The sequence below is a fragment of the Aquarana catesbeiana genome, linkage group LG02 (assembly GCF_042186555.1).
Source record: "Aquarana catesbeiana isolate 2022-GZ linkage group LG02, ASM4218655v1, whole genome shotgun sequence".
Taxonomy (NCBI): domain Eukaryota; kingdom Metazoa; phylum Chordata; class Amphibia; order Anura; family Ranidae; genus Aquarana; species Aquarana catesbeiana.
Genome location: NC_133325.1, coordinates 276,917,152 through 276,942,205, shown reverse-complemented (window position 1 = coordinate 276,942,205; position 25,054 = coordinate 276,917,152). Strand labels below are relative to the sequence as shown.

General features: G+C 42.1%; 1 protein-coding gene across 1 annotated transcript; it reads right to left on the bottom strand.

Annotated features, from left to right (window-relative positions):
• Positions 1-3,333: 3,333 nt before the first annotated feature.
• TEX30 (testis expressed 30) lies at positions 3,334-20,481 on the bottom strand. The gene is made up of 5 exons (XM_073614464.1): positions 20,418-20,481; positions 14,252-14,488; positions 12,501-12,552; positions 9,650-9,852; positions 3,334-4,618 (listed from the first exon to the last, which is right to left on the bottom strand). The coding sequence occupies exons 1-5, from the start codon at positions 20,445-20,447 to the stop codon at positions 4,454-4,456; spliced, it is 687 nt and encodes a 228-aa protein (XP_073470565.1). The 5' UTR covers positions 20,448-20,481; the 3' UTR covers positions 3,334-4,453.
• Between the last annotated feature and the right edge of the window lie 4,573 nt (positions 20,482-25,054).

Genomic DNA, 25,054 nt, shown 5'->3' with positions numbered 1-25,054 from the left:
CACTTCTGCATTATAAAAGTTACCACCACCACCAGTGGAAGAATAACATCCCAAGAGGGCAATTTTGTCGCCTTAAACGCAACTGTACCAACCACCTAGATTACATCAAGGAAAGTAGTGTGCTTAGTGCCAAATTGAGGGATAAGGGATATCCTGAATCACTTATCCAAGATGCATATATGCATTATCTATCAGATACTCCTGCACAGGGTAAGAAAAAAGAAGCCACCAATCAGTCGGTCCACTTCATTACTAGATTTCACCGTGATCATAAAAAAATGAAAACTATCCTCAAGAGGCATTGGCCAATACTTCTGGAGGATCCTCATCTTAAGACTCTATTACCCAAATTCCCCATTGTCACCTATAGAAAAGCACTGAATGTCAAAAATAAAGTTGCTCCCAGTAAATTAAAACCCTTGTTCACACCGTCAAGCCCACGCCTATGTCTACTTCCACTATATGGCATGTTTCAGTGCAAAAAAGCTCTGTGCAAAACCTGTGATTTTGTGGAACATGGCCAAAAACATTTCTCCACCAAGGGCAAGACCTATGACATCAATGAGTTTTACAACTGCTCATCTGATTTCGTAGTCTATTGCCTCTATTGTCCCTGCCACCTACTATATGTAGGCCACACCATTCGCCCTTTAAGACAAAGGTTTGGCGACCATCGCAGGAAAATTGAGGAAGGGAAAGATAAACATAGTGTCCCTCGCCATTTTTCAAAATGTCAACAAGGTTCCACCCATGGCCTAAAAGTGTGGGTCTTGGAACAAATGCCGAAAAATCTCTTTGAAGCAGAAAGTTTTTTCAGGCTGTGTGAACGAGAAACATACTGGATATATTCCCTCGAAACTTTGTCACCTGGAGGAATCAACGAGACTCTGGAGCTATCTACGATCCTATCATGATTTTTGACTGATTTCTCTTCCTCGCACTTCTCCTTCCTCTATCTTGATTTTTTAGCACTATTTTAGAGAGATACATACGCATATGCTTTCTGTTTTCAATTTTATTTACAACCCTATCCATGATATATTTTTGTGTACACATATACACATATATAGGGAATCTAATTCATGATAGATCTGTATCTATCTTGTTTTTCTCCCCCTTTATTCCTCAGTCATCATCTTTACCCAATAATTAGTTATTTTTAATGTCCATTGTCCATTTTTACTACACATCTTCTCTCCTTTTCCCCCCCTGATACATATTGTTTGATTATCTATTTACCAGATTCTCTATATTGTTTATGGAAATAATGTTTTTAATTACTTATCCATTGATTTTGTTATGTCCTTTATGTATTGTTTTCATTATCACACTTATTCTGACAACATTATCTATATATTGTCGTCTGCATACAGTAGCTCTGCAGAGGTCAATATATACACAAGCACATTTATACCTTTTCCCATTAGCTTTTTATACCATTTTTAATTTATTTTTATATTATATTATATTTTTTTCTTCCCTCACAGCCCCCCTCTCCCCCTTATTTTTATTTCTATTGATCACTTTTTACCCTTGTCGGTGAAGCCCCTCTATTTAGATTGCGTTATAATACGCAATCTCCACTAGATGGCTCCATCACTGAGCACATATAAGGCTCCTATGAGCCTCTATCCTCAATGTTTGAAGAAGGCGCGTGCCTGTAATACACAGTGCGCATGCACCGAAACGTCGTCGCACTGTCTGTGACGTCACCGCATTGGAGGCCTGCGTTCCACTACTCACACAAGCCAAGCCTCGTTTTCATCCCTGGGACGGAGTTCACACAACCTGCTGGACGGGATTGTCTCCCCTCTCTCCCCTGGACATGAGCTGACATACAGGCACTCATGCTGCGACATCACCACTTGAGGAAATCTGTGCTCTACTTGCCTTTTATCCATGTAAGTGGACATTTTCGTTTTGTATAATAAAGCTTTTTAACTGATTCTGACCCAGAGGCGCTTCTGTTTTGCTTTTCTTTTACATGTTTGGAGCCTGCTTCATGCTTCCCTGGATAGCTTGCCCTGGAATACAGACTGTTCTAAGCCTATGCAAAGGGTTTTTTGTCCAACTTTTTTTCCCCTTACTCCCATTGTGCCATTGTTCACCAGCCATCCATTTCCCCAGAGGACATTTGTATTTAAACCATTTCATAACTGGCAACAGCGCTACCTACCCACATGTTTTTACTAAAAGCAAAAAGAAGGTCTGCAAAAGTCTGTAACTTGCATGTCTGTATTTAAATAAAGACTTAAAGCGTAACTCCACTTTTGTTGAGGAAAAAACATTCCCCTCTAGGTGATCTATGTACATTACAATGATTTTAACAAACTTTGTTGCAGATTCCTACCTTTTGTTATTCTGAAGAAATCCCTGTTTGTTCCTCTGTGACCCTTTGCTGAGTAAGTCTAATGGGAGTGGTTTCATAATTATCAGTCAGCTGTACATGTGCAGGCCTCTAATGAGGAAAATTGCAGGGTCTGCATCTCTTTAGCCGTGACTTCCTATTGAAAGTATCTAATCAAAAATGACATTTTTGTTGCAGGGGATGCCTGAAATCTGACTTGTATATCTTAGTGAAGACTTTTGGGAAAACCAGTGAGCCAATCACACAAGCAGGAAATTATGTTTGTGGGGGAGGTTCTGTACACATTCTGTGTACAGAATACCTCCAGGTAGCCATATTGCATTTTCAGAAAATTATAGAGCTGCAGATTGAAAAGGAAAGGTAATTTTTAATAACATTCAATTATAATATGACATTTTTTTTTCTTTATTTGCTACTTGCTACAGTTAAAGAGGAACTTCACCTAAAAGGGAAAGTTGCGCTTGTTTGCATGCTCCCCCCCTCCACTACCACATGTGGCACTTTTTTTTTTGGGGGGGGGGGAGCAGGTACCTGGTTTTGACAAGTTTGGCCCCCTCCTTACCCCTGCACAGTAGGAAACCAGCTGAGAAGCCAGAAGGCTTTATTGCGGGTCTCCTTTAAAATGCTAGTGCCTGGGCCCGAAGTCAATTGAAAAATCGGCTTGGGTGAGGAAATCACTAAATCCCTGGACAGGCACGTGTCCTTGTTATAAAAGTCAGCAGCTTCTGTATTTGTAGCTGCTGACTTTTACATTTTTTGGGGGGAGACTGGAGCTCCTCTTTTAAGGTTAGATTTTTAACAGCCTATGGGCTAAGTTTAGATGTGTGGTTGGGGAAGTGATACAAATGCGTAGTTGAGCTGCGTTTTACTGCTCTCCTGTAAGCTGCGAATAGGGGTATTCATGTGTCACGGTCGCAATGTTTCGCTTTGTGCCAGCAGCAAAATTTACATAGAATACCTACATATTGTTGATTTAAACTTTTTTAGTAATACAAATATATTTAAAATGCTGAACAATCAGTAAAAAAACAAACCAAAAACGAATTTCAACTAATCCAGACCAGCGGAGGAAAAAGCAAGAATTAAACATGACAAAAAAGTGAAACATTCAATGCTGAACACATATGCTAAACTGGAAGGATGCGTCATCCTAACTACTTAATAAAACACCTGAAAGGAATATTTGGTATGCTGCTGATGCCCTCCTTCTTAAAATGCTAGAAACTACCTTGTCTTGTTAATCCTCTAGCATCAAAAGTTCAAGCCACTGACCTGTAACATGTTTATAGAACAGGGACTTCTCCCTACAGGTTCTGGGTCAGTGGCTCCAGGAGTGTTAAAGCTAGAAAATGACTAATACAGCCAAGCATGTACTGTAGAAGTATCAGAAGGAAGTAAGCAATGACAGCCCAAATATTTTCCCATGGCAGGTCTTCCTTAACATGTAACAGCAGTTAATACCTGTACTATATAATTTTATCACACTATGGTAGGTCACCATAGGTGTGGTTCAGTAATTCTGTAACTAAAGAACATAGTTCAAGGTAAAAGTTTAATGCCTGCGGGGGTTTTTATAATGTAGCAGGAATTTGGAATGTCTTTTTTTACAAGGAACAACACTAGAAGTTACACCGATATCTTGGTATGCCCCCTAAATACCTAAATAGAAGATGTTCAGTAACTGTTAATGTCTATTGCAGTTTCAGAATAGTGTTTACAACAAAAGCTGATAAATTACTAGAGAGCAAATAGTACTTCAGCCAACAAAACAGTTGTGGCTTAGCTTTCTGCTGAGTTAGGCTCGGTTCACCCTGCATGCCGATACGGCTCCCAGCAGGGGCCCGGTGCATCACGGTTCAACGTACAGGGTCCTATTTCAGCCCGATCTTTGGGCTGAAATCGGACCTGAAACAGACCAAAAGACGCACAGGACTCATGTGCAAATTCACACCGGAGCCGCATCTGAGAAATGTGAACTGGCTCCATAGAAAGCCAGTCACAATCTCCTGCTCTTGCAAATTGGATGCGGGGATCCCACATCCAATTCGCAATAGTGTGAACCCAGCCTAAACGTAGTACCAGTCTTTACAGCTTTAATATGTCTTGAATCCAGGACAAAGTCTGTTCATTTATTTCTGTCATAACATCGTCCGCTGTCTTTCCTTTGGCAGACATTCCATGATTGGCATTTTCAATCCAGTGGATCTGTACAGGAGCTTTCATTTTGCCAATGGTCCTCATCAACAAAGCCTATAGTAAGAGATGGTAATTAAAAGTACATTCTGCAAAGCGTGATATAACTAGAGACACAACACCTTCAATTCATATTTAAAGTATGTTGTTCCTGCATATCACTCAAAGCTTTAGACTCAGTCCTTGAACAGTGATAAAAAACCAAAAAAATAGAAAACCCATTCACATGCCCCTGGCTCCTGGCTGGCAGATCTCCTCAATCAGCTGTTTTAGTTGCACTGCAAATGCCTACCATTGCAAAAGGATTGGTCAGCTAAAAACAACCCAGGATGACAAAGCCATTGCTTCATTGCTTTTCAGTAGGTGTCTCCAGCTGAGTAAAATGTCTAAGTAAAGTAGTTCGGCCTACACTGAAGCACAATGAATTTCCGAGGCTGGCTCTGATTCACACAGGGTCTGAACTGAACTGGGTTATTCCAGCCAATGAGATTAAAATTCACATGTAGTCTAAAGCCTAGTACACATGAGCAGAATGTCAGCCAATAGAAACCGTCCAACATTCAGCCCATGTGTGTATGGCAACAGGTCTGACAGAAGCCAGATGGTGCTGACCGGAATGTTCTGGGGGGGGGTGTCCCTCTGTCAGAAAGAACACAATAGCACAGGAAGGGTATCGCTGTACTAACATTGGATTGTTAGTGCAGCAGCTGCGACCTAAGCTGTCAGTTTTTTTTTTCGTTCAACCAGCTGGTTTGAACAAAAAAAAAAAAAACTAGTGGTGTGTACAAGGCTTTAAAGTGGTTCTAAAGTGCTAATAGTTTTTTTTACTTTAATGCATTCCTCTGCATTAAGGCAAAAAACCTTTTAATAGTGGCTTCAAATACTCAGCTGAAACCCACTCTCGCTCCAGCACTGTGCACATCTGCAGTAGCTCCTCTTCCAGCTCTGACAGGCTTGGCTGAGAGCAGTGAGAGCCATTGGCTCCTGTTGCTGCCATTCAAAACCTGTCAGCAGCGAACATGGCAACATAATGTTTTGTATGCTGACAGTACTAAAGAATAGAAGTGTACTTAGGGGTACGATATGTGGGCTCTGTGAATATCTTACACTGCATTGTTTGAATTGTAATGGACTTGTTTTGTCATTTGTTTTCTAGAATGTTGATACCATTTCTATTATAGTCTGTCAGCAGAGAGCGGGTGGCAGGGCCTAGCCGGGCTCTATGTCTGAGACTGGGTTCACATATAAGCCGCATGCGGCTCACAGCAGGGGTCCAATGCGTCCTGGTTAAACGTTTCAGGTCTGATTTCAGCCTGAATTTTGGCCTAAATTCGGACCTGAAATGGACCAAAAGACGCACAGTGTTTTTGTGCAAAACGCACCCGACCCGCTGTGGAGATGTGAAAGCCGGTCAAAATCTCTTGCTATTGCAAATTGGATGCATCCAATTCGCAATGGTGGGAACCCAGCCTCAAAAGATGCAAACAGCCTGACTCAGGATCGAGCATGCACGAGTGCCGCCCTGAGAAGCGGCTTCCTATGTGGGCATTCGGCAGGGAAATCAAGAAAAGTATTCAGGCTGCTCTGTGCAAAACCACAGAGCACAGAGCAGGTAAGCGACATGCTGACGTCACCACTCCCATGTCCAGACAGATGGGCTGTCTTTGGTGTGTATGGCCGACACACCAGACTTTAGGCGTATTTAGAATTTTTTTATTATGCTGTGAGCATATGGATTTTACAATAAAACCTCCAAAAGGATTTTACGCTATACGAAGCTTTTTGGTCTCCGTTTTCAGTACCCCGCTTTATATCCATCTGACGGGTGACACCAGAAGTGCGGAGCAGTGCTGAGACGCAGAAAAAGCTCTGGCTGGGTGTTAAGCCACAGGCGTACATTGACCCCATACAACAAGGGGACAATAGGAGCTGGTAAGCAGTTCACATTGCCGGTGGTGGATTCACATTTGTTTGGGTGATGGAGGATGGATCAGGACACCAAGTAGATTGATTTGTTTCATCATATAAGTGCAGGCTTTTTTGCACTTGCACCTTCAGATTAGTTGAATTTTCTGGACTTTTGTTTACATATCTATTAAGTGTAATTCATTACTCCAATTTATGGACTTTTTGTTACCTGCACAATTTTTTCAACTTATATACACTTTCTATTAATAACTTAGCACAATTTTTACCTTTTTATAAGTATAACATGTTTGTTATTTTAAAAAATAAATAAAAAATAAGCTTTACAATCACTAATCATACACAGTGAGGAATCATAAAAAATTTGCTCACTGAGTGGCCATGCCTGCCCTGCTCTGTTCAACAAAAATCAGTCGTTTATTCAACTTTTGGCATAGTCTTCTGGTAAATCTTTGGCCAAACAGTGGCTGCCTGCAATTAGATGCATCTGCTGTTCATGTATTGTGACAAGCCAACAGGCTGAACGAAAAAAATTACCAGTTTATGGCCAGTTTAAGGCAATCCAATTCACAAAATGACTGTTCTGAGAATATGCTCCTTGAGAAATATCTGTTGTAAACCATGATTTCGTAGGACTTTAAAAGAAGGGTTGTAAAATGTGCATTTAATGATGTATTAATGACAGCAGAGCTACTTTAATTTGGGCTTTTCATTAGTATCTGCCTAGAGTTCAGCTTTAGGAAACCTCTAGTGAGATGAACACAAAGACTTTATTTTGCTTGTCTCTCCTACTGAAAATGAAAATTGCGTTAGAGAAGTTCACCTTTTAGAAAAAAATAATAAACGCACCATTTTTTTACGGGCAGGCAGATACGCTGACAGAAAGAAATGAATGAACTACCACAGTGCTCCAGAGCACGGTCGTAGTTCATTGAGAACTACAAGCCGACAGCCACTAAGGATGTTGGGGCTTGTAGTTCATTCACACACAGAGCTCTGTGAATGAATGACATGGCCGCGTATGGGAAACTTCTCCCTATACTGCTGCCAGGGGTAGCGGGCAGCGGCTGCAGCATTCGAAACAGTTACATGTTCCACCCTTAAAACAGATGGAACATGTAACATGTTCCCAAAGGTGAACTTATCCTTTAAGCTTGCCATAGATGGTGTGATTTTCTTTCCTGCAGGAAAGGAAATCGCTCCATTCCCCCATCAACACTGTAAGGAACTATTATGTTCTCACAGAGGGGGGTGTGGGGGTGTGGAGGGGGTGGGCATGGGAAGCCATCTTTGCCGGGAGAACACACGGTGAATATTGCCATGTGCTATAGCCACTGGCAATAAATCGCATGAAAAGTCCAACAGGCTGGTTGTACCCAAGTTGATAGATGGATTTATTTGGATACAATCAGCCTGCCCATACATGGTTCGAATTTCCCTGCTGAACTGGCTGAAATTCGAATCATTTACAGCCAGTTTAAATGTCTTAAATTTGTTTTACTGTCCGGCTTAAATGCTTAAAGAAGAACCATCACCTGAAGTTAGAATGGCTTGTTAAACCCTCCAGGGAGCCCTGTGTAAATACAGCAAGCACTTGTCCTGTAAAATTGGTGCTGAGGGTTAAAAATAGAGTAAACTCCTGAACTAGCTGGAGCTTAGGAAGATTGCAGGCTCAGTCTTTACCAATAGCAGAGGGAACAGAGGTGGCACAGCTGCAGAATGGAGAGGGGGTTGTGTAAGCCTTTAATTTGTAGAAATAGAGCAGAGGAAGCACAGGAATGCATGGCAAGGAAAGCTGCAGATGATCTGTCTGCGTTATTTAGAGGAGGCAGGCTCTGTGCTCTGAATGTGTGTGCAGTCAGTTGGATGTCCATCTCCTTTGTCCAGTGTTGGTGGTGGGAGTGGCTAGCCATACAGTAGCACTGTTTAGGAACCACAGTACCTATTTTAAAAGGTACAAGTGCACAGAATCCCCTGGGGTATTTAAGAAGCCTTATTATCTTCCAGTGAGATTTCTTCTTTAGGGGATTGTAGCTGTATTAGTGCATTATTACAACACAGTTAAGTACGGTCTGTGATACCTTTTTTATTGCGGTAGCAGTTAAACTTTCAGGACAAGTTTTCGGGGACTGGACCTTGGAAGAAAAATCAGACAGTACTAAACCCTGTTATTGCTGACTGTCAGGGTAATCTAATGAATTGACCAGTAAATTCACTCCCTGGTTATCTCTCGCCTTGATTACTGCAACTCACTCCTCATTGGCTTACCTTTAAACAGACTATCCCCCCTTCAGTCCATCATGAATGCTGCTGCCAGACTCATCCACCTTACAAACCGCTCAGTGTCTGCTACCCCTCTCTGCCAATCCCTCCATTGGCTACCACTCGCCCAACAAATTAAATTCAAAATACTAACAATAAGTTACAAAGCCATCCACAACTCTGCCCCCAGCTATATCACTAGCCCAGTCTCAAAATACCAACCTAATCGCCATCTCCGTTCCTCCCAAGACCTCCTGCTCTCTAGCTCCCTCATCACCTCCTCCCATATCCGCCTTCAGGACTTCTCCCAAGCCTCGCCTATCATCTGGAATTCCCTACCCCAATCTGTCAGACTGTCTCCAAATTTATCCACTTTTAGGCGATCCCTGAAAACTTTCCTCTTCATAGAAGCCTATCCTGCCTCCATCTAACAACTGCACTATTTTCTCCATTAGCTCATCCCCCACAGCTATTACCCTTTGTATAACTTGACCCTCCCTCCTAGATTGTAAGCTCTAACGAGCAGGGCCCTCTGATTCCTCCTGTATTGAATTGTATTGTACTTGTACTGTCTGCCCTAATGTTGTAAAGCGCTGCGTAAACTGTCGGCGCTATATAAATCCTGAATAATAATAATAATAATAATAATAATAAAAGTACATTCTGAGTAACAGACCCAAAACAAGTCTGCAGATCAGCATATTATTGGCATTTAAGTAAACCACTTTGCAGAGATCTTTTTTTTTATCACTTCAACATGTGCAAGTCTAAAACTGTTGATCAGTGTAAAAAAACAAAATACATTTACTGTGACTTAATATCCCATGACAAGAAAACAGGAAAGCTTGCAAAGGTGTGAGTTCTAATTCTAAAAACTGTGCATACTAAGTTTATGTTCACCTCATCACACATTTCATCCATTGAACCAGAGATGAACAGCATTGGCTTTGTTATCTGCAAGATATCTTCATCCCGGAGCTTGCCTTTTGCATTAGGAGGGTGTAAGGGATATGACAGGCAAATCAGGCCTTGGACTGCATCATCATCATCTTCACAAGTTGCTCTCATCACACTAGCAGCAGCACGGGACCCCATGGACCGGCCTGTGCAAAAAAATGGGAATAACAAAATCTTCATCACCACCATTCAATATAAACAGCTGTTACATCATCATCCATTCTGTAAGTAAGCCTGTTAATAGGAGTTATGTTACTAGTCAAAGTCATATTGATGTTAGTAACAGCAAACTGTTTTAACACACTGCTTAACAGCAAATAACCAGCTAAATTTACCACCTTAAAAGATAATAACCTAAACCTGTAATATATTAATTTGCAGAATATCTTACACTATGCATTCATACAGAATTTACTAAAAACAAACTTTTATCAATGTATACATTCACTGTTAAAGTGTTACTAAAGTCACAACAGTAAAATCAGTGTGTATATGCAGTAAAACATGCTTGTTATACTCATTGTGAAACCTATGGGGTAATCCTCCGCATTGTGTAAAAAGGATGTTTGATGCTGTGTTACAATTTTTTTTTACAAATGTATCTGCTGATAGCACAGAGCCCTGGAGGCACTCTGCACATGCTCAGTTTGGTGTGTTTTGCTAGAGCGTTTGCTTTTTCTTGGGAGGGTGTATGTGATCAGCACAGGGCCAATCAGCACTGTCCAGACAGAGGGTCAGTGGTCATGAAGCCTCATAGGACAATCAGAGAAGAATGAAAGCTCCTCCTAAAAGCTTTAACCAGTACTCAGCCAGAAACTGATAGAAGTCACAAGACTGCTGATGAGAAAAGATATTTAGCAGTTATATTTACTAAAATAATTGCATTTCCGTGTACTGTGGGAGATCAGATATAGTGAATGCAGGATCCTGGGTTTAGTAACACTTTAAGTAACTGCAAATATTTAAAGCCCAACTTCAGGCAGATAAAAAAATGATCCCTTGCAGAGGGGCTGTGCTCGCACTGCAAGGGTTAGTAGGTCATTTTGTCCAGGGGAAAGGAGAAACAGTTTACTTACCTGATCCTCTGCTCCCCTGGCAGAGGCTCTCCCACACGATCCAGCGGTAGACTGTCCCGCCGCATCCTCATGCCAAGAGCAGGGCTATGGGTCCTGCTCTGGGCTTGATGACGTCAGGACCCTAGACCACTACAGTGCAGGGATGCAGAAGCTGTGGGGACCAGTTTAGCCAGTGTACACCCCAAGGATCAGGTAAGTATATCACCGTTTATTGTTTCTATAAGCATAAAGAAGCAATTATCGCTTGCAGTGCGGGCACAGTCCCACTGCATGGAATCGTTTTTTATTTGCCCAGAGTTGGGTTTAAAGATCGCTTTCAGGTCCGTGTTGGCCCTTGGCCAAAATATTGTGTAGAGGTCCAAATTTGTTTAGGTAGAAGAAAATAGAGAACAGAATGACAGGCTGATGAGGACTGAGCTGGTAATGAATAGTTCTTAGCATAAGGTTGCCTTTCCATTTTACTAGCATGATTAGTATACTGTATGTGGATATATATTAAAGTACCTAGGCAGTTTTGGAACACCATGAGACTGGGATTGTGAAGGAAAGGTTAACTTATGACAACAAGTCCCCAAAATAACCATTTGATTGGTCACACACTTGGAGCACTGGGATAAAAAAGATAAAAAAACAATATAAACAGCAATGGCACTCACAAGGGATGATGACATTTCGCAGTGGATGGGAAGTCCAAGTGTGAACCTGGAGCTATGGTCTTTACATGTTATAGGAAGAAGGCACGCTGTATAGAGGGAGCGAGATCAGCCTGATAAGGCTGATGGACGCGTTCCCATTGGCTCTCACGGCGGACGGACTGACAGCTCCTCTCTACACTCTCGCTGGAGAAACATACCTTGGACGGATATCCGAACACCGGATATACCATCCCAGCTAAACAGGGCAGCTTGACGCCGGCTCCCTCTATACGGATCCCAGGCTGATCTCGCTCCCTCTATACAGCTTGCCACACTTGGACTTCCCATCCACTGCAACCTGTCATCATCCCCCACCACGCCCGCTGGTGAGCGCCATTGCTGTTTATATTGTTTTTATCCACTTAATAAATTGTGCTACACGATGCTTGCTTGGTGCTTTTTTTTCCTTCCTTCTTCCCTCTTGCATTTCAGATTGTGGATTCCCAGCCCACTTCTAAAGGCATCCTTGCAAGCACCTATGGTGTTAGCCAGTCTTTTTATAATTGACATTTATTCCTATAACTCTGGGAATAAGACTTTTTTTTGACTATTTATTTTAATAAGTTGCTTAATTATATCCAAAGACCACGGGATTGGCACAGAGATAGCGCTGTAGTGTACTGTGTTTTATGAAAATATGTTGGCATGACACATATGTACATATGTATATATAGATCTATATCTATCTATCTATCTATCTATCTATCTATCTATCTATCTATCTATCTATCTATCTATCTATCTATCTATCTATCTATCTAGATATATCTATAAAAAATGTTGGCAGCACACTGACAGTTGTGATTGTGGGCAAAGCATTGCCAAAACACTTATAAACAACACCATATTTGGAGGAGTGGGAGGCAAAGGAGAGCATGAGTGATGGGCACTGAATATAGACAAATTCACTATTTTCATTTCAGCAAAATGTGCTTTATAATAACATTGACCAGCTATTACAATTAGAACAAATTATACATTATAAAGTACAATCTCATTACTGCATCAGATAAGACAGCTCACCTAGAAGGAAAATCCCACCAATGTTATAATCATCCAGAGATTTTATATACAACTATAAGAAAAAAAATAGTTATAACAATAAAATCAAAAAGTTTACATATATTCATACGTCTTCCTGAGGGATATGCTTTGTAACGTTTCCTCTCCCTGATTGTTGAACCACCAATCACATTCAAACTTCACAGGTGGGTCTGTATCTCTGAGGTGGCTATTAGAAAGTCTTAGTAATTTTAATGGTATACAAGTCTTTACACAGAAAGTGGCAATTTCCCTATATCACCAACAAGAAAAATGGAGCAGTGGTGCCAGTTATGCCTAATAAAAAAAAAAAAAACTGCAGTCCTGTGCAGATAGGCTGTGCCCCTGATATAACCCTTTCACTGCCAAGCCACAAGCTCCACTTTTAGCCCTGGTTCACATTGATGCTACTTTGAAATCGTGCTACATCACTTAAAGTAGTGTGATTTCAAAGTAGCAGGTCAGCGTGATTTCCGGTGCTACTTAAGACGTCTGTGCGGCTTCATGCAGTCGCACCCGAAATCGGCAAAAGTAGTGGAGGAACTACTTTTGCAAATCGGTGCGGCGCCGCAACAATTGGAATGGTGCCATTGCCGGCAATAGGTTGCGACTTGTCATGCGATTCGACCTGTCAAATCGCATGACAATTCGTTCCAATGTGAACGAGGGCTTAATCTCAGGTGGCCAAACCATTTTTGCAATTTTTTTACTTTTTTTGTCATTTTTCACTTACAGCTTTCAGGGTTTGTAAAAGCCCCCTCAAACCCCATTGTGATAAAATAATGCAGATATACATTTTATTGCGACACAGTATGTTATGATATGCAACAATGTGTTGCAATGTGCTGCTGCACACAGAATTTAATGTCATTGTCACTTTTGGACAATGGTTACCAGTGCACAGCGGTATTGCTTACCATAAAGCATGCTTTCCAGGCTCCAGGCAGAGGTCGTAGCCAGTGTAAGGGAGCCATGGGTGCAGCATACAGCCTCCCACTGCAATAAATGGCTGTACAGTGCTATATGAGGATTTACACGCACTTGCATACAACCTTCAATCCAGATTGTCTGTGTCCACCGATGTACGTCTGTGCGCATGCATGATTCTATGCAAACGCCACCATAAACCCTTGTATACGACCATACAGTCATTTGTTTCAATAGGATGCTCTACACTGCACCTGTGGCTCTCTTACGTGGCCATGTGCTTGAAGCCTGAAAGTAAACATGCCTCACACCAAAGCAATTCAACCAATAGAATATAAAAAATGAATAAGTAAAATTTACCTTTGGTGAAAACCACATTAAAAATTAACAGACCATTATGACCAATAGGGAGGCTCACAAGGAAAGAAACGGTGTGGGGCCCTAGCTCACCTTTCACAGGAAATGTAGAAATTTGAATGGCACATCAGCTGCCTATATTTGAAGATCTGTTTGATTGTATAATTGTTTTAATTAAAGGTATGAACTAACTATATGTTTTTCATTATAAGTTCACTTTTATGGCTGGTGTACAACGTATTCGCTATATGCCATATGTGGCATTTGGAATGACAAAAGCACCCAGATCACTACTAAATGACTAAGGAACATATGGGTTAATGAATTGACCATAGAACTGGATTTTTGTGTAATTTCGCCTAAACAATGCAATTATATATAACTATGCTAAATTACTGGGATTTTTGCAACAAACCTGAAATTACTACTCATGTTAATGATTTACATACCACCACAGCATTGTAAGCTTTGGTTCTGTAAACTAGATTGAGTCCTTTGCATGTAAATCGTAGACAGAGCAAACCATGAGATGCCAAGTGGCTCGCCAGAGAAACCAAGTGTGCAAAGTTCATGTCTCCCCCAGCACCGTGTGTGAGAATGACTCCATATAATACACCACTGTGAGCTTTAGGAACGGATAAAACAGCATCCAGAAGTTTCTTTGCAAATGGGATTTTAATCTCCTCCTGAAAAATACAAATTATACATATTAAAGAATATGCCAACACATCAATGACAGACATTACAGTAATATTAATATATATATATATATATATATATATATATATATATATATATATATATACACACACAGTATTTCACAAAAGTAAGTACACCCTTCACATTTTTGAAAATATTTTATTATATCTTTTCATGTGACGACACTGAAGAAATGACACTTTGCTACAATGTAAAGTAGTGAGTGTACAGCTTGTATAACAGTGTAAATTTGCTGTCCCCTCAAAATAACTCAACACAGCCATTAATGTCTAAACCACTGGCAACACAAGTGAGTACACCTATAAGTGAAAATGTCCCACATGGGCCCAAAGTGTCAATATTTTGTGTGGCCACCATTATTTTCCAGTATTGCCTTAACCCTCTTGGGCATGGAGTTCACCAGAGCTTCACAGATTGCCACTGGAGTCCTCTTCTACTCCTCCATGACGACATCACGGAGCTGGTATTAGAGACCTTGCGCCCCTCGATCTCTCATTTGAGGATGCCCCACAGATGCTCAATAGGGTTTAGGTCTGGAGACATGCTTGACCAGTTCATCACCTTTACCCTCAGCTTCAGTATCATGTTGGATTACTGCCCTGCAGTCCAGTCTCCGAAAGTAGGGGATCATGCATCAGTATGTCACAGTACACACTTGTCTTTTTTAAGGATTAGCTCCGGCGTGTTTGCACAGCCCATGTGCAGAGCCCGCCAGGAAGTGGGCACTGCGCTGCGCTAATCACAGGCGGTGAGACATTTCCCGATCTCTGCAGCCGTGCATCGGGACAATGTCTCACTGCCTGTGATTAGCACTGTGCAGTGCCGACTTCCTGGTGGGCTCTGCATGTGGGCTGTGCGAACACGCTCATCTTTAGTCTTTTTACAACTAAACTGGTTGACGCCACACAGGCTTGACACCATCTGAACCAAATAAGTTTATCTTGGTCTCATCAGACCACGGGACATGGTTCCAGAAATCCATGTCCTTAGTCTGCTTGTCTTCAGCAAACTGTTTGCGGGCTTTCTAGAGCATCATCTTTAAAAGAGGCTTCCTTTTGGGACAACAGCCATGCAGACAAATTTGATGCAGTGTGTGGTGTATGGTCTGAGCACTGACAGGCTGACCCCCTACCCCTTCAACCTCTGCAGCAATGCTGGCAGCACTCATATGTCTATTTCCCAAAGACAACCTCTGGATATGATGCTGAGCACATGCACTCAACTTCTTTGGTCAACCATGGCGAGGCCTGTTCTGAGTGGAACCTGTCCTGTTAAACCGCTGTATGGACTTGGCCACTGTGCTGCAGCTCAGTTTCAGGATCTTGGCAATCTTCTTATATCCTAGGCCATCTTTATGTAGAGCAGCAATTCTTTTTTTCGGATCCTCAGAGAGTTCTTTGCCACGAGGTGCCATGTTGAACTTCCAAAAACCAGTATGAGAGAGTGAGAGCGATAACACCAAATTTAACACACCTGCTCCCCAGTCACACCTGAGACCTTGTAACACTAATGAGTCACATGACACCGGGGAGGGAAAATGGCTAATTGGGCCCAATTTGGACATTTTCACTTAGGGGTGTACTTACTTTTGTTGCCGGCGGTGTTGAGTTATTTTGAGGGAACGGCAAATTTACACTGTTATACAAGCTGTACACTCACTACTTTACATTGTAGCACAGTGTAATTTTTCAGTGTTGTCACATGAAAAGATATAATAAAATATTTACAAAAATGTGAGGGGTGTACTCACTTTTGTGAGATACTGTATAAATAACAATGAAAGGCCAAACTGAATAAAAACAGTTCAATGACAGATGTCCACATGTATTCATATTGAGCTGTTATATGTGATTAAGGACAGATGATCAGCCCTGGACTCAGACCGCTCGATGTGCGAATACATGCAAACAGTCGAGACCGTCTGTCATTGATATTGCTAGCTGGCCACGGCTGTTTACCTCCACCTGTGCTACCCAGGAACTTAAAGCAGGGGTCTCCTGAGACCTCTATTTCCCCAAAGCCCCCACTGGTAAAAAAAAATTAAAAAATTGTGGCAATGCATGTTATGTGTGTTATTCACTGCATAACTGGTGCGCGTTGTGCACGTGCACTGCAGTGCCTTTTTACAGAGCATCACAGTGCTTCATTTGCCTTTTTTAAAATCACATTCATTCAACTCTATTGTGCATGCAATGTAACATGGTGTGTTGCAATAAAGTGTATGCCTGGATCAAAGCACTGTATGTGTGCGCTAACCTATTTATATTGTACTTTCTTCAGTGCAGCATAGTGTGACACAATCTGTTCACCACACACCAGCAGCTACTGCCTAAAAGGCCCTTAGCCCTCGTTCACACTGGAGTGACTTGTCAATGCGATTTGACAGTTCGCAGCCTATTGCCGGCAATCGCACTGTTCAAATAGGTGAGACGCCGAATTTGCCGCGACGCATCGATTTGAAAAAGTAGTTCCTTCACTACATTTGGCGATTTCGGGTGCGACTTACATAGACATCTGTGCATGAAGCAACACAAATGTCGCATTGAAATGCGGCTTTAAAACTGTTCAGTTTCAAGTGAATTTGCACAATTTCAAAGCCGCAGATAAAGTGAACAAGGGCCTAATGTGTCACAGCTGCTGGGGAGATATGCGGCAAATTTATAAAACAGGCAAATCATTTCATACACTGAGTCCAAGGAGTTTGAAAGAGTTAGGCCCACCAGAAAATATATATATATAGCCAAGGCACCCACCATACTAGCAGCTGTGGAGACATGGAAAGCCTCCCTCCAAGAACTTCCCTACAATGACTCCTCAAGGCCCATAGCCATCCCTATGAAGGCATATGAATATCTAATACCTTCTTTTACAGTAGATTCAAGCACTGACACAGAACAACTAACCCTTGCAGAGATGCAAACGTCCTGGAACATGAAAACCTTATACAAAGTAGCTCAGATAAAACATTTTCATAATAATTACCCTTCCTCCCATGTAAAAGTGAATAATGTAATTTGGTCATTCTACTACAATACAACGTCTCCTAAGAAATGGATATCTTGGTTCTACAAATACCTAAATAACCAACAGGTTGAACTTAAACCCCCTCAAATTATTAGGTGGGAAAAAGAACTAAAATCGGAATACTCCCTTAAAGAATGAGGTCCTGAGCTCTTCCCATTGTACCTCCCACTGGGAAAATGCTATAAAAATAAGCCTACATGTGGTATATGACACCAGCCAAACAAACGCATTTTTCCAGACACTCCCTCTGAATGTTGGCGTCAATGTGGACAAAAGGGCGACTTACAACATATTATATGGAAATACAAGGCCATAAGACACTTCTGGGAATCAGTGTTCGCCTTAATCTCACACATTACTGGAACGAGCACTAAACCATGTCAACTAGTAAGGATGAGCTCCGGTGTGTTCGCACAGCCCATGTGAAAGCCTGTGATTTGCGCAGCGCAGTGCCGACTTCCTGGCGGGCTCGGCACGTGGGCTGTGCGAACACGCCAGAGTTCATCCCTATCAACTAGTAGCCCTCTTTGGAATGCGACTAGATCGCTTTCCTAAGCAATTTTTCATGATAATCTCATATATATTAATAGCAGCCCGAATGTCAATAACAAAGAAATGGAAACAGACAACTACCCCCAACATCTCTGAAGTCATCCACAGAGTGAACACGAAAAATACGTAGCGGGCCAAAACAATCCTACACATTCATTTGATCAAAAGTGGATGTCTTGGATACAGGAGTTTGATTTAACCCAATTCTGACATATTCTTCCCTCAAACCTTTCTGAATCATGTGCACAGTATCTGCCCCCCTCCCCGACCACTAGAGAGGATGGTAGAGTTGCCACCTCATCCCTTTAAACCCGAACACTTATGAATTACACAGGTTCTGTGGCTAATTTAATGCAGATAAGGCACCAAGTGAGTTTAATTACCACCTTAATCAGCCACAGAACCCGTGTAATTCATATGTGTTTGGGTTTAAAGGGTTGAGGTGGCAACCCTAGATGGCGGGGAGAGCTTAGGTGATCAAACATATTAAATACAACTGTATTGATGATACCTCAATTACCATGGTCAGTCATAAACTATAATGACTCGCGATATCTACCATATTACTTAGTTAAATGTAACTGCAAGACAAAGTTATATCTTATTTCATGTACCACCTCCAGGACGATTGTAATAGTTGTGTTTTAACAACCTGCTGATTGTACTCGCAATGAACTACCTTGTCATATTATCCTGTGTTTATGCAAAAATTTTTGTTCTATGACAACTATTCAATAAAAAAATTTAGAAATTGAAGAAAGAAAAAAAAAAGTTAGGTCCCTTTCACAGGGGGCAGACTGCGGCTGCATTCCACTTGCTTAGCAGGGGATCTGTCCGCTATTCCCGCCGAGCAGGTGGATGACAGGTCCGTGTCCACTTAGGCAGAGCAGACACGGACACAGACCACTCTCCTCTATGGACGGCCAGATGTAAACAGACCACCTGACCGTTTACACCTGACTGCCATCCGATCAACGGAAGGGATTGAATTGGATGTAGGCGGGTGTAAACGGACACATGTCCATTTACACCCACCGCTCCATGGAGAAGAATGGAGGTTCTGATCGGGTCCGATTGCAAAACAGATAGGTGGACCCAATCGGAGCATCCGTACGAAAGGGGACTTATGCCCTGTACACACAGTTGGACATTCCGACAACAAAATCCATGTATTTTTTCCGACGGATGTTGGCTCAAACTTGTCTGGCATACACACGGGCACACAAAGTTGTCAGAAAATCCGATCGTTCTGACCGCGGTGATGTAAAACACATACATCGGGAAAATAAACGGGGCAGTAGCCAATAGCTTTTGTTTCTTAATTTATTCTGAGCATGCATGGCACTTTGTGCGTCGGATTTGTGTACACACGATTGGAATTTCCGACAACGGATTTTGTTGTCGGAAAATTTTATAGCAAGCTCTCAAACTTTGTGTGTCGGAAATTCCGATGGAAAACGTGTGATGGAGCCTACACACGGTCGGAATTTCCGACAACAAGGTCCTATCACACATTTTCCATCGGAAAATCCTATCATGTGTACAGGGCATTAGGGCTCGTTCACACTGTGTGCAGTGCCTGGCGTTTTCTCACACTGCATAAACAACAGTCACCACAAGGGCACATAGAAAACCGATTTTGCAAAAAGTTTCTTGCTTGCATTCTAAACATGGCACAACATGCACCAAATTGAAGTACAAGTTCTAGACAGGTCCATGAATTTGGCGCAGTCTTCACCACTTTTACAACACGAGAAACACTTTTGCTAAATCTGTCTGCGCCAGTCTTTATGAATGCCAGGGACTGTGTGTTTCGGATCTGTGCACCCGCTCCTGCCCTCATGTCAAAGTTTCATATGCGATTGTATCCATGCAGCCATTGTGTGTGCATCCACTTTTATGGGCTGCCTGCAAACAGAGGTGCATTCACACATGTCTGCCAGCGACTCAGCGTGGAGAACGGGATTCATCGCACATCTGAATGTGCCCTATTGGTTTCTAAAATGCATATAAATGCATGCAATGATTTTATATTCTCAGTGTACATTTAGCTGCATTTAGGCGCATTTCATTTACTTGCATTTAGAGAAAATAGAATTCTGGGCATCCAGGGATAGATAGATTAGATCCTCTGAACACTTCTAAACCCACGTACATTTAAATGTAGTAAAACTTCATCAGAAAGCAAAGTTTGTTTATATTTTCCAGGATAATTGCACAATGAATCTAAATGCAGGAGGTTAGTGTGAATGTAGGCTAGTGTGTGAGAGATTGTAGGAGAGGAGAGGCTGAGCACATGGCTGTGTATTATGACTGTACCTCTGTGAAGTCCCCCATGGCTGTACTCATACACACTGCTAGAAGAGGAGGGGAGGAGGGAGGAACTTCCTCATTACAACATGCTGCAGGATCTGTCACATGGCTGCAGTGTTCATTACTAGATAAAAAGGCTTTTCCCAATGATTATAACACGCAGTACAAGTATACACAATGTGCACATGTTCATTTTCATACATTACTGATCACCTGATTCTGGACAGTCTCTAGATAAGGGGTCTCAAACTGGTGGCCCTCAAGCTGTTGCGAAACTACAAGTCCCATCATGCCTCTGCCTGAGGGAGTCATGCTTGTAACGTTCAGCCTTGCAATGCCTCATGGGACTTGTAGTTTTGCAACAGCTGGAGGGCCACCAGTTTAAGACCCCCTGCTCTAGAGCCTCAGGGTGTAGATGCAAATAGTTGCTCTTTGAGGTTTTCAAGATTTGTCCCTGGACACAATAGAATAGCTCTTTATTTCATGCATGTGAAATGTAGTCCCTACCATTTCATTATTAATTGGTCTGTTTAAAGCTCATTTCCACAAGCTTCCTCTTCTAAAGAGCAATTTGTGGCAGATTGCTTTTCAGAGGGCATTTGAGAGGCGGTGAGCAGGCTTTATATCTCCTCCTTGCCATCTATTATAACCCCTAAAAACATGTGTGTTGCATGTGGTTGCTGCAATGCCCATTCAACTGAATGGGTCACATTCGGTGGAAGGTACTATAATGCATCATGGCCATGTAGTGTTGCCAGCTCATCCCTTTAAACCCAAACACATATGAATTAGGTTCTGTGGCTAATTACAATGGTAATTAAACTCACTTGGTGCCTTATTTTCAATAAATTAGCCTCAGAACCTATGTAATTCATACGTGTCTGGGTTTAAAGGGTTTGAAATGGTATCCCTATGGCCATGGCATGTGTACACCCCCATCCGTTGCCTTTGCAGCTTAACCACTTAAGGACCGGAAGGATTTGCCCCCTTAATGACCAGGCCATTTTTTGTGATACAGCACTGCGTCGCTTTATAGCAAAAAGTAAAAAATATTGTTTTTTTTTTCAAAATTGTCAGTGTTTTTTGTTTATAGCACAAAACTGCTTTCAACTGACAATTGCGCGATCGTGCGATGTTGCACCTAAACAAAATTTATGTACTTTTTTTTCCCCACAAATAGAGCTTTCTTTTGGTGGTATTTGATCACCTCTGCGGTTTTTATTTTTTTGTGCTATAAACAAAAAAAGACCGACAATTTTGAAATAAATATTTTTGGTAAAAAAATAAAAATAAATCGCAATAAGCGTATATTGATTGTTTTTTTTGCAAAAGTTATAGCGTCTACAAAATAGGGGATAGATTTATGGACTTTTTATTATTAATTTTTTCTTCACTAATAATGGCGGTGAGCAGCGATTTTTAGCGGGACTGCAACATTGCGGCAGATCAGACAGTTTTGACACTTTTTTGGGACCAGTGACATTTATACAGTGTTATAATAATGCACTGATTACTGTATAAATTACAGGGAAGGGGTTAACACTAGTGGTGGTCAAGGGGTTAAATGTGTTCCCTAGGAGGTGTTTCTAACTGTGAGGGGTGGGGACTGACTGGGAGAGAGATTGCTGTTCCTGATCACTAGGAACAGAGGATCACTGTTTGTTTACATTGACAGATCCCCATTCTGGCTCTCTGTGGAGTGATCACGGGTGGCCGGCAGACAGCGCGGCCGCCAGCCAGGCGCATCAGCTCCCCCAGCGGGCACGCTCCTGCTATAGCTGTAAAACAGGCCGACGTACAGCTACAGTGATTCGTGGGAAGGAGCCAACCTGCCACAGTATAATGACGGCGGCTGGTCGGCAAGTGGTTAAATTCACCTATAAGGAAAATAGATGCGCATGTTTTTGCAGGAAAAAAAACTGACTTTATTTTTTTTTTTTTTTCACAGGAGCCTGAAAAGCATTGCACCCACAAACAGTGGATCACAGGTACAGTGACAGGCTCCTGCAAACTCGACTATGAGCTTTCAGTTGGAGACATGGAGAAAGTATCAGTGGACAATGAGTGAGGTGACTACTGGACTTGTGTTCCATTGAGAATTACAAGCCCATCTGCCATAGTGGCATATGGGACTTGTAGTTCATTCATTCACAGATCTCTATAAAGGAATGATTCGGCTGTGCTGGCTGAGCCTACCTACTGGCTGATTTAGATGCTACAGCTTGTGGTCAGTGGCTAAATGCCCGAGTTGTTCCTTGGTTGACCCTGACTGCCGGGATGCTGTGTGGTGCTGTGTATAGTCCTGTGTTGGAATGCAGCCATGCAGCAATTCGGCAACATTCGTATTTATAATGCTGGTGTTTTGAGGGGCAGAGATGGGCAGCTCCATGGAGCGGCCATGTGATGTGTACGCCAGAACCAGGAAGTGATTTTGCAGGTTGTTGGAACGCATGCCGTCATTCGTGTGGGCGGGGCCGTGTGTTCCATAGACCGCACCAGCGTCCAATAGCAAACCTGATCTCCAGAGCTAGGCTCATCACAAACTGGATGGAGGGGGTTATAGGAAAAGTAAATATACAGTGTCCAATTATACGACCCTATGGACCTCGAGATCTTCATTCATTCCATCAGGAGCCAAGGAACCGAGGGTGTAGATTCAGAAAGTCTCTCTCCTCCATAGCCTACGAAATCTTCTCCCCCATCAGAGTCTTTATTAATGGCTTCTATGTCGAACACTTGCAAGCCCGTTGGATGTCTATTATGGCAGTCCTTAAAGTGTCGTGGAACTGAGTAGTTGTGTCTCCTCTTGTTTTTCATGTTGGGATTATTCACATTGCTATTGATGATGTTGCACTTATGTTCACCAAATCTTACTCTTAGTGGACGTATTGTTTTCTTACTCTTAGTGGATGTATTGTGCATCCAACATAGAGGAGACCATAAGGGCAAATGATACCATAGACCAAGTACAAGGTGCCACAGTTAATGAATTGTCCAATTCTATGACTGTGGCCATCGGTCCCCACCACCTCTTTTTGCTGTGTGACATGTACGCGCAGGCCCCACAGTTTCTAAACCCACATTTGTAGTTCCCTTTTTGATCGAATATTGATGTCCAACGACCGGTGGGGATCTTCGTTACATTTGGGGCTTTGTGTATTCTGCTCGGTGCTATCAGGCGTCTGAGATCTCTAGGTTTATGGAACACAGCTTCAGGTCTGAGGGGCAGGACTTGGTTCAAGATGACATATGCTTGAGATTCTTTCAACTTTCTCCTGACAACCCCAATACAAGTGGCTGTCGCTCGATGTGTCATCACTCTACACTTCCATCCAACACAAATATGGCATCAAGGCAGTCGAACAATATCTAACACTATCTATCCTATCTATCCAAGAGCAATCTACACCCCCTACAAACTAGGTTACTCATTGATTCTATTGAGTTCTGTCTGACTCATAATTATTTCTCCTATGTGAGAGAGTTCTACAGACAAACCAGAGGGACAGCCATGGGAGCAAGATTTGCTCCAAGCTACGCAAATCTGTTCATGGGTTTTTGGGAGGACTGTTCGATCTGGGCAAACAATCCCTTTAAGGCACAGCTTGCCCTCTATGCAATATACATAAATGACATCTTGATCATTTGGAACAAATCAGAGACAGAGCTGAACAACTTCCTTGAATATTGCAACCCCTTTGGTATATCGTGTACCCATGTTGTTGACCAAGCATCACTTGTGTTTCTTAACCTTGAACTACAGGTAGACAAAGAGGGTAACTCAACTCTTTTTCAAAACCCACTTTAAACCGATCGCTGGGAATTCCTACCTTCACGCCAAAAGTCACCATCACCCAAAATGGATTTATAACATCCCTTATAGGCAATTCTGTAGGTTAAGGAGAGCATGCACCAGAAAGAGTAATTATGAGAAGCGAGGGTCTATCCTAAAAAGGAAATTCTTGGAAAAGGGATACAAGGAAGACCATGTAGAACAAGCATACACCAATATTGGATACAGTATGTTGAAGGCCATTCACATAGCACACAGAAGGATGCCATAGCAACTCAAAAGAACAAACGGATCTGTAACAAGCAGGATAATACTAATTCCATTAGATTCAACACCCAATTTAGCACTAAGGCATTTGACATCCAACGAGTAACTCAGTGCAATTGGAATATTTTGAAACAAGATCCCATCTTGAACCAAGTCCTGTTCTCCAGACCTGAAGTTGTGTTCCGTAAACCTAGAGATCTCAGAAGCCTGATAGCGCTGAGCAGAATACACAAAGCCCCAAATGTAACGAAGATCCCCATCGGTCCTTGGACATCAATATTCAATCAAAAAGGGAACTACAAATGTGGGGTTAAGAACTGTGGGGCTTGCGTGTACATGTCACACCGCAAAAAAGAGGTAGTGGGGACTGATGGCCACAGTCATAGAATTTGACAATTAATTAACTGTGTCACCTCGTACTCAGTCTATGGTATCATTTGCCCTTGTGATCTCCTTCATGTTGGAACCACAATACGAGTAAGAGTACAATAAGAGTAATGTCCCGTTCTCCGATGGAAAATGTCCGATCGGAGCGTGTTGTCGGACATTCCGACCGTGTGTGGGCTCCATTGGACTTTTTCCA

Coding starts and splice junctions, on each gene's coding strand:
- TEX30 (XM_073614464.1), bottom strand. CDS start 20,447: ATGAGTACAGCCATGGGGGACTTCACAGAG. Junction 9,853..12,500: donor TGGTGGGATTTTCCTTCTAG/GTGAGCTGTCTT, acceptor TTTTTTGCACAG/GCCGGTCCATGGGGTCCCGT. Junction 4,619..9,649: donor TGGATGAAATGTGTGATGAG/GTGAACATAAAC, acceptor CTCTTACTATAG/GCTTTGTTGATGAGGACCAT.